Raw genomic sequence first — 18,466 nt, forward strand, 5'->3', positions numbered from 1 at the left:
GGGGGCCACAATTCTTTAGACCAAAACATCTACAAATTGTCTGAAAGCCAATTTTGAACCAGATGGTACCTTTTTTATAACTATGAAATATTTTTTAAAACCCTATTTATTGAAAACTATGTTACTGTTTATAAATAGGTACGATATAAGTAACTTGTTAAAATCTTAAATTCTATGTTTCTTCTTTTCGTAGAAATAAGTAAGAATACTAAATCCAATCCCAAATGCATACAGAAAAAAAACTCCTTGTAAATGTTCCATAGTCAATATTTTTTTCCCTTCGTCATTTTCATCCAAAAGATCATCCGAATGTTTCTACAATTATGAGATATAGATATGTATTCGTAAATCATTTGAAATCAAATAAAAATTTAATAAAGCTACATACGTGAACACTTCTGTTTTTCATTCTTTTTTTAAATTGGTGTTTTTTACGCCATAAACTGACTAGACCAGCCTGTCGTATTTTTAGAATACTACATACGCAGAAAATTAGAAAATAACAATAATTCATTACAAAGACAGAATGTCTTTTTACAACTTACAATTTGTTGTATTCATGCCTTATAGGATTGTTTTTACGAAAAACAGTCGCAATATCCGTACTGTGGAAACCACGTCGTGATATCCTAATTTTGTGATTCGAATCTGGAAAAATAGTTGGCATCTTTGAGGAAAAAAATTCTTTTTCAAAAATAAAGCTGTATCTAATAAATAAATGCATAATAGAAAAGAAAAGAGTAATTAAGACATTAAGATTTAAATCTTACCCAGTGTTGTCATTAACGTAGAACAAACAATCTTTAAATGTATTGCAAACACTGGGTCCTTTGTATAACTGTTCATAAAGTCTTTGGTATAGTTTGACATTTGAATTCTAAAAATTTATAAGAGATGGTTAGAAATATGTTTGAATGTACATAAATTCAAATCTAGTGATTTGTATTAATACTATGTATTTGATTACCTGAAAATATTGTTCATGATATTTTCCCTTCAAAACTATAATTTTCAAATTAGAGTTCAAAAGCTGATTTAGAGAATCAATTGCTACTTCATATCGAGGTAAAGTGAGTGACGAAAAAAGGCTTCCAGCATAGCCTAAGAACCAAAGGTAGATTATTTAAATAAAATGCATTTTAAATGTACTTATTACTTGACACAACGCAGAGTGAAAATAAGAACCAAGATGCTAAAAGAACTCGATAGGATGAGAGTTTAGGATGTGGTATCCCTTGATTCATAAAGGATGCCCACATGCTTAAGAAACTATATGTTAGGGTGACCTCATTCATCGGAATGAGAGTCCACTTTATGAATAAGTAATTAATCACAAAAAAACTCAACATTCCGAAGACTAAGGCTATCCACAAAGACGGCTGAAATGAAGAAAATAATATAATGAAGTTTAGCATGAACAAGATACTTTTACATGTATATACTTGGAATGGAGAAAGAATAGCTTGCCATTTTGGAAGTGGAGCGGGGTTCCTTGTTATGAATGTAGTTGTAGTAAAAAAAATCGTCTCTGAGAAGTCAATAACTATTTCACGTTCGTACGATCTGACTATAGTTCCCAAGCAGATGTCCACTTCCTACAATATATACGAACTGATCAATAAGAATTATATATCTAAGACAACTTTATATAAATTCTTTGTTTTTAGAATAATTTACTTGTCTTTGAGCCATTCCAATCATGCCGTTGAATTCGTCCTTTGTGCTATTCTTAACTCCATAGTTACCATCGGGGGCTCTGATATATCTAAGTTAGTAATGATTAGTAATTTTTTTTTTAATGCATCATAAATAAATATTTTATTCCAATTTTGACTATTCAAAATACATAATTTAGTTTAAGTCCAAATTTTGATGGTAACCACAATATTGATAACATTTTATTTACTTGACATTGAAATTCAATATCTTCTTAAATTGAGAAAGGATATCGTGTTCCACTCCACTGATCATCAAGTCTAATGATTTAGGATGAAGTCGTTCTTCATAGATATAGGGAAAAAAAGGTAGATAGGCACAGGGTAAGACTTTTCCTTTCATATCTGAAAATTTATTTGGGAAGATGTCGTCGGATGTTTCTAGGTATTGAATGACATTTTGAATTAGTGATCATTCAGGATATGTCTACATATAATACTTATGAATCGTGTAATCCAAGCTCCAAGTCGAGTGTATTCACCATCATGGATTGGATCAGAAGTATATAAATAGAAGAAACCCTAAAGGATTAAAAGAATAACCTGCAGTGAAATAAGTTGGTTAGGAAATAATGGCTCACCGTATTCAATGCCTCATCAATGGTTATTATGAGTAAATAAAACACGTCACGCATTTCTTTTAGTTTCAATAATTGCTTAAATGAGTTTCTATCGGTAATGAATATATACTTTTGATTATAGCTGACTAAAGCTTTATCCCATATCTGTAAGTACATATTAATTTATACAGAAATATAAATGATGCACGAAAGAAATTAAAGTTAAAAAACAAGATCAAATCTTTGAGTGCATGTATGTATTTATATTTAGCGAAACTGAGATGATCATCAAGGTACCTATATTTAGTTAAGGGCAAAGATTTTTTTTATGCGTAAAAATAATAAAACTTTTCTTCGTAATGTTTATGTCAAGGCGTCAGACATTTTTAGGGACTGTTTAAGATGTGCTGGACAATTCTAAATTCTTTAAAATTAAATTTAAGATTCTTATATTCATCAACACATAGTAGTACCACATATCTTAAATACCTCTGAGTATAACAAATTTATTCAAATAAATATTCGATTGACTTATGTAGCATTTTTTTATAAAATACATTAACAAATGCTATATTTAACTACTTGCATCCATTTAGTGTATAGGTATATATGTAAAATTCATAAGTGCAATCTATAAAAAATTATTTGAGTCGTTAGTTGCTTAAATGTAAAATATGACGATTTAGGCGGAGAATATTTTTCAAGATCTGACAAAATCAAGGCCATTTTTATGAATTTGAATTAAAAATTCATCATTGATAGTCCCAGATGGAAGAAAATAAATTTTCTTTATTCTAGATTGATTATTGTGTTTATCCAAGAATTACTCTATACTCCTTTTTCCTTTCCCTTGTTTAAACCTGAAGTTCCCAAACGTTTTTAACCCATGCATAAACTTATTAATTTTCAATTCTTAATTTTAACTAAAGTAGGTTTGCCCGGGAAATTAATAAATTAAGAACTCTTCTGCTGAATTATTCTCATACTACAATTCGATTGTTTTGGTCAACTAATTCTTCACGTCATCACTCAATGTATTTTATCTCTATGAAATAAAATACACTAGAAGATCTGGTAGATTAACTCATTTGTTCCAATTATATTTGTATATATTCATATTATTTATGTTGCTCACATTCTCACGACTCATTTTTTGTCATTGTATCTGTACGTGTATATAGTGTTGGATCCATCTAAAAAAAACTAAAAAGACTGCAGTCCTAATAAAATTTGCCAGTCGTAGGAATAGTACTTATATGTCTTTTATGGTAACTACAACAACTAAAATGACGTACTAAATTTATCTTATATTTCATGACACCAAGAGTTGGTTTGCCCGGGGCATTAAAAAATCTTCTGCTTAATATAAAACAAAAAATAAAGACCGTAAACTTTTAAGTATTATTCTCATTTTTGTTTTATGAGTAATATATAAACAATATATAGGCCAAGCTGACTATATATAAGGTTGGGGCATTTCCATGCAAACAAAAATAAATGGTGACGTCACGGATGGGATAAAGCTATTTATTGTTTAGACGTACTCAGACTCCTATAAGAATTATTATAGGGGTCTGGATGTACTAAGTAAAGGACTCTTGGGAAAGAGCGGTTAAAGGAAAAATAAACAATTCAATCAAAAGACAAGGAAGACTCTGTTCCTAACACCAACTTATAATATCGTGTTATTGTTGTGACGTGGTCGCCCTTATTCTTCTCTTTTCTATAGGGGGAGGCTGCCTGTTCAAACTGGCCTCATGTCTGGAGGAACATATAGTAATTTTAAGCTAATCAAAATTGAGAGCTACTAAGTCCTACCTTCCTTGCCTTGAGTTTCCACTCAAGGCCTAGAGTCCTTTAGTACTAAGTAACGAAGTAACAAATCTGGGGAAGGTGGCAAGATTCTCCTTGGGGAGGGGTTGTTAGCCATTTTAAGGATTTCCAATTTCCTGTGCCACCTTTATTGGTTTCTTTATAGTTACAAGTAATAATTATTACTATGAATTTCTTGGGAGGGTCTGGCCTCCCTCGGGTAGTTTTTGCCGTAGATAAGGCAGTGCTACCACTCGTAGAGAATCTAATCTGTCGTAGGGATAAGCTATATTATTGAAGGAAAATAATTCCTTACGCTTATCCCAATGTAACTACATTTTAGTCTCGAGAACAGTAATTTGGCTACATACCCAGAAACGATGAACACAATGGAAATTTTTAGTAAAAGTAAGTTCTTCATGCTACTCTTTCATGATATATATAATTTTATTAGCAGTGAAAATATCTTCGCGATATATTTTCGGGGTTTGCTTTCTTTTATAACGTCATGGATAAGCATGAGGCTTACTTTGAAGATCTTATGATACAAAGAACTTATTGACAAAAAACAAAAAAGAAGATTGGAATGACTTCTACAGATAATTCTAACAGGTACTAAAAATAAATTAGCCTTCAGTTTTATTTTTGAATGGATGTGACTTGGCAGCGTTTAATTGACAATTTGAGCAACAGTTATTGAAATCAATGACAGAGTCCGTTAGGACAAAAGCTTGCTCTGTTCGAATGATGGCTTCATTTTCACTTGATATCTTAGCAGATGTAGTGGCTTTAGAAGCGTATCTTTGATTTGCTATGAACAGCAACAGGTACCAAATAACGTTATTGTCATTGAAGTTTGTTCCCCCCATCCCCTATGGCTGTTGTTTCTTATATTTTCGAAATCCCTTCATTTGTTAATACTCTCCTGTCAAATCACCATGCTGAAAAAATAGTGAGCAAACCCTTGAATAATCAAATGGTACTTCGTCGTCTAAGAATAAATCTTAGCCAGGAACTTTTGGAATATTCGTCCTCGAGGAAAGAATGAAGTTATCTGGACATATTCGTGGAATCTGTTTCATAACCAAAATATAGCACAAACCTCATTAAGAACTGTTTTTTTTTCTTTTTTTCCCTTCACTTAGAATTCTGTGGTATTTAACACTATATAATTTAAATATTCGGACTAAAAATATTACAGTTTCTGTTTATATATGTGTGGGCATAATTTAAATATTTGAGCAATTGGTCTTCTACGTTTTCAATAAACAAACACATTTATTTATGATGTAATGTATGCCTAGGAAAATGTAGGGATTTTTAGTGGGAGCCCAGAGATATGGTCTCTTTTAATAGTTATATACTATACATATATAAAATAATCTATTTGGTTATAATTAAAATTATACTTAAAAATGGCGATTTGGTTTTTCCTCTTATTATTTCACTCCCTCCAGTATTAAATTCTAATTTTGCATTGAGGTGTTTATTCGTACCATTTTTCTGGTCTTGGCGAAGACATACAGAACAGCCTTGTCATACTTGCTTCCAAAACTGGACAAACCTGTTCGATTACTTTGGGATAACGATCTAATAGAGATGAATGGAATTCCTTGAACTTCTGGTGGAAAACTTCACAATTTAAAAAAAAAACGAAAATAGATGGCACTATCAGTCCTCCTCTAGACAAATGATATATCGATGGTGTCAGCCCATGATGATTTAAATTTATGTCACTCGTCTTTTTCCCCAAATCCAGATATAAAATTTTCATCTTGTGGGCAATAAAACCCGATACATAACTGAGCCCCTGAAAGTTGAGATCCCATTTTTTGAACTGATCTAGATGATATGTTATGGCACAATCCACATGAACTTCATGAGCGATATCAAACGTAAATTCAAATTCTGAACAGTTTTCTTCAGCAATTGTGACATCATCTTTGTTACGGATTCTTTTTCCTCTTTATCCTCAATTCTATAAATTTCATATTTTTGTTCAATCTGAATAGACAGATTGCTCGCTAAAGTTTTGCAATTTTTTCCTATTTCTAGAATTATCATCCTTTTCATTGCTCAAACGGTCCGAGAGTGATCATCATCATCACCAGCACTTCTCAAATGGGTAAAAAAAAAAAAAATCAAGGCAATCTTGATTAGTTCTGGACATCAAAATTAAAGAAAGAAAGCCATTATAAATGAAATCGTGGTACAAGGCCTTGGCTACAGTATTACTCAAGATTTGCGCAACTAATCTTACACGTAGTCTCGCTCATCCTTTTGTAGTAAATGAGAAGAGGTTTAAGCTTAAAAACAATTTTAAATTCTCCGGGATCTTGCATCAATAATTTCTCAAAATCAGTCTTAATAAGAGAGACTAATGTTCCATCTTCTGCAGAAACCATAAACCTTTTGTCTAGTAAATTATTCCTACAGAGCTATAGAAGATGAGGAAAATAAGGAAAAATGTAGACAACTCTGCTGGAATCAAATGGATTGGTGAAGAAAAAGTTTCCTTTGTCAATTCCAAGTTCAGAATGAAGCATGTGGTTCCCAAGATCACAAACAATTGCTTTTATTTCAAAAATATTGCTCTCTATTTTGAGTAGCCTCTTGGTCATACTGGTATCAAAATGGAACTAGATCGGCTGTTTCCATTTCTCAACTAATCCTCTCATCATAACAAGTTGAACTTTAGAGATTTCATATTTTTTTCTTAATTTAACATTAATGAAAGCATAGCACAGAAAACTTGTCTTGATAATTTCTTGAAGGAGTTTGATGCTATCATCTTGAAATCCTAGATTCATTTTAAACTGTTGAAGCCATGTCTCTTGAGTTCGAATGCTTGGCATTTGTATGATTGTCTTCTCTCTCAAATATTCAAAAGCACGTCTACTCATTAATCTTATCATCAAGCCACACTTCTGTCATACAACGAGGAAGGAGCAACTTTACTCTGGGTCTGAATCCAAAATTACAGTCCCTGAGCATTAAAGAAACCTCCTAATATCCCAAAATATAACCCGGCTCTCAAGTTGTACAGTTGAAGTACTAGGCCAAAATACTATTTAAACTCTACCGCTGCCGTGTTTCTAGGCATCAAGGAACCCTTTTAATATTTTATAATACTCCCTGCCCACAGGTTGTGAAGGTCAACTTCTGGACCCGATACAAGTTAAATTTCTCCGCCGCCATTTCCCCGTCTATTATTATTGCACTTCTTATATGTTAAAAAAAATTGAAGAAATAATAGTTTTATTCGGCCCCTAGACTTAAGTATAAGTTATTCTTTATTATGATCTTCAACTCTTCTTATTAGCTTACCATTTAAAATAATAAAATTTTACAAAATTAGTGAAACATTTTTTTCACTTAATACTGTATATGAGGGGGTATCACGGGAGCCTAAAATTGAGCTATCACGCATTTTGACCCCTCAAAAGTTTAAAAAAAGAAAATGTAAATCCGTTTTACTAAAAAAAATCCCGGAGAAAAAATTGTATCCCTCCTTTTTGTCCGGAGAGGGTTCTGTATGAAGTAAAAAAAAAAAAAAAAAAACTTGTTTTTCCTTATTTATAAAAAAAGCTTTATGTGCTTAAAAAATGATATTGCACGATATGTAATTTTTTGCTAAAGTTAAATCCCTTACTTCTACAACAAGATAAACGTTATGCACCCCCGGATTTAGTGCAAAAATAGACGGAAAGGATAAAAATTACTGATGAAAAGGAGAAAATTCGGCCAATATTTTTTTTTAATTCTATATAAGTTTTGTATACATTTAATAATGTGGATAATTATGGTGAATCTTTGTTGAATACTATTTTTAAACATATAATATATAAATATATCAAACTGGGTACTGATACTTAGTTGAAAATTTCCTTAGTTTATCTCTTGACTTTAAAGTTGACAAAATGTATCAGGGTCTTTGGTTATACCCCGTAAACCTTACAGGAAGCCTCTGAAACTAGTTTCACTGCTACAGATTGGGAATGGTATGGATATTTCTCTAATTTCAAAGGCTCATTCTTTGCTTTCATAACCAATATTGTAAGATTGGAGGAACTGAAATTACTATCTTAGACCAATCAGTCATATTTATGAAATGATCTGATTCAAAGTTTATTTTATTAGGAGTTACGAATTACCTATGGGATTCATATGAAATTTTTGCATTCAAGACTTTGTTCAATGCAAATTTACGAACTTCTGAATCTTTATCTACCAATGCTGCATAACAATATATTTTCATGATGAGCAAAGAAAAAATTTCGGGATAAAATTTATTGTATAATAGGAGGCAGATCTTGATCAATACCTCTTGATAGTGAAATTCAAAGTTGAAAATCCTTCGGACCGTCATAGCAATTCGGTGGACATACTTTTAAGATAAAGACTACCAATTTTAAGAGGTTTTTGCTAGGCTTTTTATTCGATATATAATATAGCTAAATGCGATTAGCTTTGGTAAGCCATCTAGCCTCGTACAAGGTTCCTGTTGATTTAAGAGGTAAGTGGGAACCAGGAGGAATTTTTCCAGACTGAATTGCCAAAACAATGTCGTCAAGAGTTCTAGGTAATTTTGTCCCTAACATTTTCACTCCCTACATTTTTTCTGTTTAATTTTTCCTCGATGATATTTTGTCGCCTGACATCTTCTTCACCTTTTTATGTTTTTCTATTATCGGTTGAAACTTTGCTGTTGTATCTCGATGAGATTAATTATATAGCTTGGAGAAAAATAAATGAGGAATTATGATAAAGAAGTAATCTGTAATATTGTGCTGTTTATATAATTAATATTATAAGGAAAAAGGAGGAAGTAATCACGGATCTGGGATGTTGAGTTTATTTCGAAAGGAATCATGGCCTTAGTTGATACTTGAAGAAATGAGAAAAGCTCCATCGATAGGCAGAAAGGAATGTCTATTGATGGATCATAGGTTTTGTGCGAAGATGGTGGTTAGCCTCTTATTTCTCTACCGTATCTACTTTTATTATCAATGACATTAAATAGCTCACGAAGGTGCATCTCTTTTCTTGGATTCATCTACCTTGGCCTGAGTCTTATCCAATTGTATAATATATTTTATTAATATTACTATTAGTTATTACTGATTCTTTCATTCATTTTAGACTCCGGCTCGATTTCACTATCAAGCTAGAAATCACCAAAGAATCTTATCAGGCCAAACTACTTAAGACTATTTCTATCCTAGATGGTCGGTAAAATCATCATGCTGGACTATCTCTTTATCAGTCATCTCCTTTTTATATTTCCCGAATATAACTTCATAACTCTACAGTAGTCTTTTCCCCATCTAGGAACTCTGTCTCTCTCGATCATGCACAATCAAGAAGGTTCTCTTGTCAACTTTGTGTGGATCATTGTTTATTAGAAAAGACATCAGCCCTGGAGGATACTACGTTTTATTTACTCTAACGTTGTGGAGTACGACTTTTAATCCCTCAATACTTACTTTATTACTTTTTATTTGACGTGATTTTGCATTTGTTATTTATATCCCACCTATTTATATATAGTTTATAGATCAGCTCTGGAGAAGCCGAGAGTTTGTATTATGTTTTTTTTTTTTTTCAAGTCTTTAGTTATAACTCATATAAATTAAATATTTTAATAAGATGATTTTTTAGCCTTCCTTTTCGAAAATAACGATTACATATATCTTATTTTAATGATTAAAATAAGAAGATATATAACGTACATAGACATAACTGATTCTAAAATTTGTGAAGATTCAAGGGAATGTAATATATATGTACAATCACCTCGTTCTATATACACTTTTTAGCAATTACTTCCTATTTTCTTAAATAATTAATTAATTTCCACAAATGTTGGTGCATGCCTGTAATAAAATATTTTAATGTCCCATTTTTAGGGATAGCAAAAATAATATATAAGAGCAGATTATGTGTATTTCTACTAAAGTTACTTTTTTTCAAAAAGTCTATTTCATATTATATTTTAACAAGAAAATAAAAAAATTGAAGTAGTGATCCTTAAATTTTGAGTAACATCGACTTTTTATAGCTCAAAATCATTTGTTACAAGTATTACCTATGTGTAACATAGGTACAAGTCTAAGCCTAAAGTTTATGAGGCTAAAGTAGAACTTATTTCTCGTGCCTCCAATTCCTAAATATGTGGATTTTTGCTGGATGTTTTCTGCACAATGGATACAGTTATCAAAGATCAAGACAATGTAACGCGGATAAGGAAATTTAAATGTGAAAACGGTCACTATTTCAGTAACTTCTTGGATAAAATTCCTACAAATGTTTAATTTGTTTACCAAAAATCAACTCTTGGAAATTAATAGTCAAGTACATTCGTCAAAGAAAAGAGCCTTTTAAAAAATGTATATCACGAAAATTATAGCTTAAATCAAATTAAAAGTGAATATTAATTTAGCTCCATATATTTGAAATAAATATATTAAAATAGCATGGTAAAATGTTACAATAATTTGATATGTTTTAAATGGGTATACACATATTCTGATATACACGTAATTACTACATTTTTTGTATGCAACGTGATTATTATTCTCTAATTGAATAGGTCTGTAAAATTATAAAATATAATGTTTTTTTTTAATAATAGTAAACACATAATCCTTAAACCAATCCTTAAATGGAGGAAACTTTTATTATTTAGTTAAGACTTTATTGAATGAGACTTAAACGAACATTCCTTTAGTTAATCATCCATCAATGTATTTTTATCATTATTCCTTTTTTCTTCTTCCCCAAGCTTTATAATTAATCTGATCGAGATACAAAAGTAAAGTTCGGACCGATAATAGAAAAATATAAAAAGGCGAGAAAGATGTCATGCGACAAAATCTCCTCAATGAAAAATTACCAGCAGAAAGAAATGTAGGGGACGAAAATGTTAGGGACAAAAATACTGGTCACAGTCATAAAGGTAGCGTTGGCCATTACTTAAATCTGCCAAATTATTTTCATTATTTTTTTAACTTTTTCTACAACTGGCCTGAAATTGACGACTGGCATTTTTGTAAATCTTCATTTATTGATTATAGATGAGACAATTGTTGGATTAGGCTCACTGGGCTGACCAAAAGGGAAATGCAGAGTTTAACTTCTTGTATAGCAATTGCTGTTTCTGTTTGAATACTACATTGTGAAAAATCACTCGCATCGCATTTATAATTAAGTACTCTTGAACAATGGTTCGATTTGAAGTTGTTGTATAAAAGAAACATGTTAATAAGTCTATTTTTCAAAATACAAAGAGGTAATAATAAAGAATGTTAAATTTTGATTTCTTTGTTCCAAATGTACAAAGTAAATTTACTTTACAAATATTTAATATTTATGCTATCTACATTATTATATACTAACTTATTTAGAATAAAAAAAAAAAAAAAATTGGCAGAATTTTCTCCTTTTCATATGTAATTTTGATCTTTTCTGTCTATTTTCGCACTAAAACTGGGGGCATGCAAAGTTTATCTCGTTGTAGAAGTAAGGGATTTAACTTTAGCAAAAAATTACATATCGTGCAATATCATTTTTTTAAGCACATAAAGCTTTTTTATAAATAAGAAAAAACAAGTTTATTTGATAATTTTTTTTTAACGTCATACTATAACTTTTTCGGAGAAAAAAAGGTTAGGGGGGAGGGGTAACTTTTGGGGGTCAGAATGCGTGATAGCTCAATTTTGGACTCCCGTGATACCCACTACCGTAATCAATAAGTATGCGTAGGTATAAGTGGAATCGGCAGTATTGAGTGGATTTCAAAACTTCAAAAAACACATATTCCTGCCCATCTGATTCTAATACATCTATACAACACCTTCAAAAACCAAATACTTACTATTTTTAAAAACGTTTTCAATGACTCAAATCTTCCAAAAATAAGTTTTAGAGTATTTGGTTTGATCAATATTTTATTCAAATCGTTGATCCACTTCTCAACAGATACATATACAGAGATTTGTCTTGAAAAACAAAATAACAATACATGTAGTTAAATTTTTATATCTAAATTTTTACTTATCATCCTCATGAAATATTTTTGATAGTTCCTGGGAGTTAACATCTTTAAAATCGTCATCCAATTCCAAATAAATCACATGATTCGAAGAAGGATAACTATTAATAAGTGCGGGTAGAAATTTATTTAACTCTATTTCATTTGTTCCTACAAGATGAAAAAACAGCATCAGTGCAAACAGTTATAATAAGACATAATTAATTAAAATATTAAGGTAATGTTAATCATATCAGTTTAATGAAAATTAAAAACTAAAACATTCGAAAATAGTAATTCATTAAAGATCATCGTAGACGCCCATAGTTTGATGAGGGGGGCATTAGGCATCAGATAAGGAAATGACTATGTAAAAGTACCAGCTGACAAAAGGGCTATAATATTAATTTTTAGCAATTCCAACTAGAAAAATGATATTTAACACTGTGGGTGTAATAAAAAGTTAACCAATTAACTTATTTTCTTCCGCTGACGTTGAAATCATAACCTTTATACCCAGAAATAAAAATATTTACAGTAATACATAGGATTTTAATTCGTTCCAGTACTTGAGTTCGTAAGTCAAAGAAATGAAACTTGAATTGCCTCTGGTGTTCCGACGGTAACTCTAGAACTACATTATGCTTCCTCATGTGTTCCTCCAAGATCTCAGAGTCAACACTTATGCCTACTTGAATGTGCTAGAGACCAAGCAAAAGCCCTGGATCGCCATGGTTGCTAATGGGAGGCCTCAAATGTGGTAAAAGGACTCAGCTCCCTGCCACACCTCGAAAAAAGTTTCAAATTACTCCAATACAATTTTTACGGCTTCATCTCGCCGGCTTTGGGCTTCCAAACTCGCAAGATCTGAATCTGATAGAGTTTTTATGTGGGACTCTCATAGATCGTCTTTCAGCATCCGAGCACCGACGACTACAACAATTCCTATTAATGGAGGAATTAGGAAAGAAAAAACCTTCCCAACAACTCCGTAGGATGCGTCAGCTGTGGGGCACGACCTCCATCGACGACAGTAGTTTAATGACCTGTTCAATTTACCTACCGCAGTCGTGATAGTTATTTCGACATCGTCAACTAATTTGGAAGAGATATCTGCACTCGCGGACAAGGTGATGGAGGTATATACACCTAGCATTTCCACGGTTAGTACATCTGCATCTATGGAGTTCGAACTACTTGAAAATAAGATTACAGGGTTGGAGCATGTTATTCACACACTCATCTGAACAATGTTTTTATCAGGAATCCTTTGGTTTAAAAAGCTAGCAAGTGTAAAAACCTATGCTCTGGGTCGGAAAACGGCAATAGGGCGATGTAATGGCGACAGACATTCTGTCTTCAACTGGTAGTGTCCCATTCTTTATCAGCAACATATTATACAAGAAACAATTTCTAGTGGATACTGTAGCTGAATTATGTGTTATAAAGGATACTCCAGCAGATCAGAAACAATTCCAAAGAGCAGAATATTTGAAGGCAGCAAACTCTTCACATATTGCTACATTTGGTCAGCGTTCACTGCAACTCAATAAAAGTCTTCACTGCATGTTTTGATCGATATTCACTATCGTTAATTTCTCATATTCCATCAAAGGAGTCGATTTTCTGTGTTGTTTAGACTTGTTGCAGGACGTACGAAGAAATCGACCTATTGGTGGTTTGACCAAACTTTGTGCTATAAGGATACCTGCTTCAATTTTGTATGTTATCATCACTGCTTTTCCTGCTTCTGCTGACTGCATTGCCAGGCCTTTTCAGAAAATGTACTTCGCTGTTCAGACCTGCAACGTTTACTGCAGATATTACACTCGACGTTTACCACTATATATAAATTTCCTCCAGATAAATTTAAAGCTGCAAAAGAGGAATTTAACCACAAGTTAGAATTGGGAATTATACGCCCATCTTCTAGTCCTTACTCGTGCCCTCTTCAAATTGTAAATTCAAATTGAGTGGCAATTTCATGTGATAACAGTTGACATATGCACTCATGTCTACGTCTGATAGGAATTTACTGTATGAAATCAGGCACTTCATTTTGATATCTGAATTCACAAGCGACATTTACACGTCCAAGGTGTAGCAACCAAGGTAACCGATTACCTTTCGAGGCTGTCTCTTCATGCAGTTACCAAAGTTGATTTAGTTGCCCTGGCAAGGTTAAAAGAGTTGTTACTTTCAAGTCTTTCAAGGAACTCGATTAGTACTTTGGATGTCTCTTCGGGTACAGCACGACCTTTTGAGTCCACAGGGATGAAACTTAACATTTTCGAATCTCTCTACGAACTCTCACATCCAGGAATATCACCAACGATCAAATTAGTCACGGATCGTTACCTGTCACTACCTACCATGAAGAAAGACATCAGGTAATGATGGAATGAATGCTTACAATACCAAAAATAAAAGATGGTTCGCCCCACAAAGTCACGAAATCCCGGACAAAAATTTTAGTCTCATCTCTAAAACAAGCTTAACCATCTTATGGGTGGTCAGCTCTTCAAGACGACAGCTTACCATCCCACAGCAAATGGCACGGTGGTGCAATTTCATCGCCAACTGAAGGCAATCTCTGCCACATGTCTTACTGGGACTCTACGCTAAAAGAAGACATCAGCTACTCAGCAAGCCAACTTGTTTACAGAACATCCTTACATCTTCCTGACCAATTCTTTGGAAATTCGACTACACACACTGTTACTGATATTATTAGATCTCCTCCTATTACCAAAACGGGACTCACCCTATCTATATATGTTCAAGGTTATTGAACGCACCCACAAAACTGTTAAGATCAACAAAGATGGGAAGCATGAAACCATCAGCATCGATCGTGTCAAAATAGCATTCATGCCATCGGAACTTATTAACGATCAATGCGAAGACTTTAAGCAAAACAACATCACCTGGTCGTCGAGTAAAGTTTTCCTCCAGACTTAAAGATTAATTATCCAGTATACTGGGGGTGAATACTGTAGTGAATACGAATCAAGCCGGCTCATTACTTAATTTGCTTTTGTTTATATTATTTTTACTATTCTTTTCAAGAGATTAGATTAATATTTATTATTTAGTGTGCGAAAAATAGAATTGATAAAACGTTGTCGACATTATTTAATAAAGAATAGACAACATGTACATAGATAGTACCTGATATGCCTGGAGTGAAAGGGCGTAGTCCAAGAGACAAACTTTACCTAAAAATAGAGAAGATAAATCCTCAAGAAATTCACAGTGCTACTCAATGTATTTCTGGAGCACACTCACACGTTACTAGTTCAGACATAGTTGTTCTCTCCTCAGAATGAAATAATTATGATAACAGCTTGAGAAAAAAAAAAATATGACGGGATATAGGGAGTACTTTAGTCTGGATGTGTCATTCCTACTCACGCTCTTTGATATACTCAATACGCCCGCAAAATTTCATTAAAACGAATACTCTTATGAATGTATGTATGTTATAATGAAAAAAATACATAAAGAAAAACTTTGCTTTATTAATATAGAACATAAATGGATGACAAAAATGTCACATAACTTTCCATTCTTATTTATTTTTATTTGGGGTGAATAAATGACAATTGAAAGGTATAGAACGGTTAACAATTGCTGAATTAGGCAAGATACAATACCACATTTGCTCCAGACATTGGTATTCCTGCACTGGATATTTTTTGTAAAAATTTAATCATATACACTGAGAAGAAATTGATAAAAATCTGAAAATACGTCATTTGATAAAATATGCACACCATTTATTAAAAAAGACTGTTTGAGAAAATAAAATGAATGTATTTTATGAAAAATCGTTTTAAACAAAAGAACGTTCCACTTTTTTTAAGAAGTGAAATTAGTTGTTTTTTTAAAAAAATCAAATTTTCTTTAACCACGGCCACGCTCAAGCCAAAACGAGCCCTGGAAAAAGGGAAGGAGGAAATGATGACGGTATTTATGAATGATCCAAATTACACAAAGATTAAAGCTGTTGAAATGGTGTGAATTGTAACCACAATTTATCTATGGGATGACTTGAGTAATAATAATAAAATGCACGGATTTTATATATTTTTTTAATACTATCATTTTTAAATTTTTTCCTAAAAAATAAACTAAAAATAGCTTACTCCTTGCGATAATTATTTCGGACATGGTTGACCCCAAAAGATATGATGTGAATAAAAGCATGAGTTGAACCAGGGAAAATATCATGTTTGATTGATGTGCAAGCCTTGAAGATTTAAAAAAAACGTGGGTCTCCACTTATGGCTATGTTAAGAGCAATTAAATTTTTTTTCATGTATATTTTTTTTTTGCCAAAAATAATAACAAATTTGCTATTAAAGCGTGAAGTAATTAAATATTTAGAAGTGTAGCTATTGCTATAGGTACTTTATGTTAAAAATATGAATGCTCTAAAACAAATTTTGTAGCTTTCTTTCGAGACGTACAATAAAATATGAAGGCAGGTAAGCGTTCCACTATTTTGGCGTTCCATTCAATCTTTTTTTTCGTTCCGCGTTCAGCCATTATCTCCGTTCCGCGTTCCGATCATAAGGTAGTAATATATACACTGTGCCACATCAAATTGTGACTTCCACTTTGATAAGATCAGGGAGGCCTCATTTGAGAACTAAATTTCAAAATTTTTAACACAATAATCCGTAAGTATTTGCCTAAATGATGAGGCTCGGGCCTTGATTTAGAATGATTGAAATGGTCAAGTTAATATGTTCGAATTAAGCTATTGTACTAGAAAATTTCATACTCAATTAGAGCCATCAAAAATTCCCCTCTCAGCCCCCCCCTGTGCCACTACCAAAAATAGGTCTTCCAAGGGGTCGCCTTTGCTTCGCCAGCCCTTTAAATTATATTTAAAATTAAAAAAATATATAAACTATGATTTCAAAATTTGTCATTACTCTTGGAACAGAACGCTAAAATTTCCTTTTAGAAAGAGAAACTCTCTATAATAAGGCGTTATACATTTATAACGTCCAGTTGATTGGGGGGGTACCGATTTAAATAGATTTAGGATGAGAGGTAGGCAAGGGATATAGGATATTTTGGGTACACTACATTGAAAGCTGATCACTGTTTCAAACAAAGGAATTTATATGTTATATTTGAAAAAATTATATATAGCCCCCAAAAAATACAATCCTGATATACTTGATAACAAATATATTTTATTTACAAATACATACAGTTGGAGAGGGTAATTTTAAGTACGTCCAAAGTCCTGAGGAGGGTATCAAATTTTGGACTAACACAGACAGGGGAGAAGGGGGTTCAAAAATTGTACTTTTTCCCAGGTGTTATAAATGTAATCTAATTAAGAATAAATGAATTTTATCATGTAACATCGGTTTGTCTCAAACTTATTTTCGCCAAGTATAAGCCCGCCACCAGGAGGATCTGTTTGGAAGAGCCCGGTTAGCAGCTTTGGGTTTCGATCTGGAAATCCTAAACCAGTCTGAGACAGTTATGACTTATGTTAGAATGATCTAATTCGGTCTTTTAAAAAAGTTCAGTCTATATCGGTCTCATAGAAAAATTCGGCCCATAGGAAAAAATTATTCTTATTTAAATTGACGAATCCAAGTATAAAGTCCTCGCCAGCAGGGTTTTAGTTGACAGACCTAGGCTAGTATTATTTTTCTCTCAAAAAATTTTTAAATCAATTTGTATGCCTTGAAAGCAATTTATGCTGGACGGAAGGGATAAAAATGATCAAAATACAAATATTAGATGAAGGAGAATTCTAGCTAAATTATTCATATTTACCCAATAGCATACGAATACAAGCAAACAAACCTTGTACATATATAATTATATAAGATCTGAAAGTTGAAGGTAGTTTGATCAAAAATTCAGAAAATACAAATATACATATGCAGAAGTTGATTTGATTATTTGTATTGAACTCAATTCATATTCTGAGTGTGTTTGAAGAGACTGCGTGACTTATGAACATATTGTCTCTGTATTGCTTCTTTTTTTTCCTCCTTCAAAGTATCTCAATACAATCAATTCATTTATTGAGGGCAAGTAATGAATAAAATATAGAGACACTGACCACACCAGTTACATAACATGGTCATTTTTTATTTTATGGTTTTAACAAAAATAACCCTATTCAACAAAAACATGATGAAATCTACATCTATTATTGTTATTTAAACCGTAGAACACGAGTATGCCCCTTAAAACTTCCAACGGATATTGGTTAGGCCTTTTAAAAAAACAAGTTGCAGGGTATAACTATATTTGTCACACAAACCTTGTGTAGTCTTCTGACAAGTCAGCCCTTACTGCCATAATAG

At 32.3% G+C, this 18,466-nt stretch overlaps 1 protein-coding gene across 2 annotated transcripts; it reads right to left on the minus strand.

Annotated features, from left to right (window-relative positions):
• Window positions 1-88: 88 nt before the first annotated feature.
• On the minus strand, window positions 89-16,431 carry LOC121122256 (ionotropic receptor 21a). 2 transcript variants are annotated; one of them, XM_071890551.1, is made up of 14 exons: window positions 16,268-16,431; window positions 12,143-12,290; window positions 11,964-12,087; window positions 2,297-2,440; window positions 2,156-2,237; window positions 1,907-2,096; window positions 1,678-1,765; window positions 1,443-1,595; window positions 1,157-1,379; window positions 968-1,101; window positions 771-877; window positions 546-707; window positions 389-476; window positions 89-315 (listed from the first exon to the last, which is right to left on the minus strand). In XM_071890551.1, exons 1-14 carry the CDS (start codon window positions 16,350-16,352, stop codon window positions 166-168), a joined length of 1,878 nt encoding a protein of 625 aa, XP_071746652.1. In that variant the 5' UTR covers window positions 16,353-16,431; the 3' UTR covers window positions 89-165. The 2 variants fall into 2 exon arrangements, with proteins under 2 accessions (XP_071746652.1, XP_040573177.1); XM_040717243.2 differs by lacking the exons at window positions 11,964-12,087; window positions 12,143-12,290; window positions 16,268-16,431 and adding an exon at window positions 3,411-3,697.
• Window positions 16,432-18,466: the final 2,035 nt, after the last annotated feature.

The sequence above is a fragment of the Lepeophtheirus salmonis genome, chromosome 8 (assembly GCF_016086655.4).
Source record: "Lepeophtheirus salmonis chromosome 8, UVic_Lsal_1.4, whole genome shotgun sequence".
NCBI classification, from domain to species: Eukaryota; Metazoa; Arthropoda; class Copepoda; order Siphonostomatoida; family Caligidae; genus Lepeophtheirus; species Lepeophtheirus salmonis.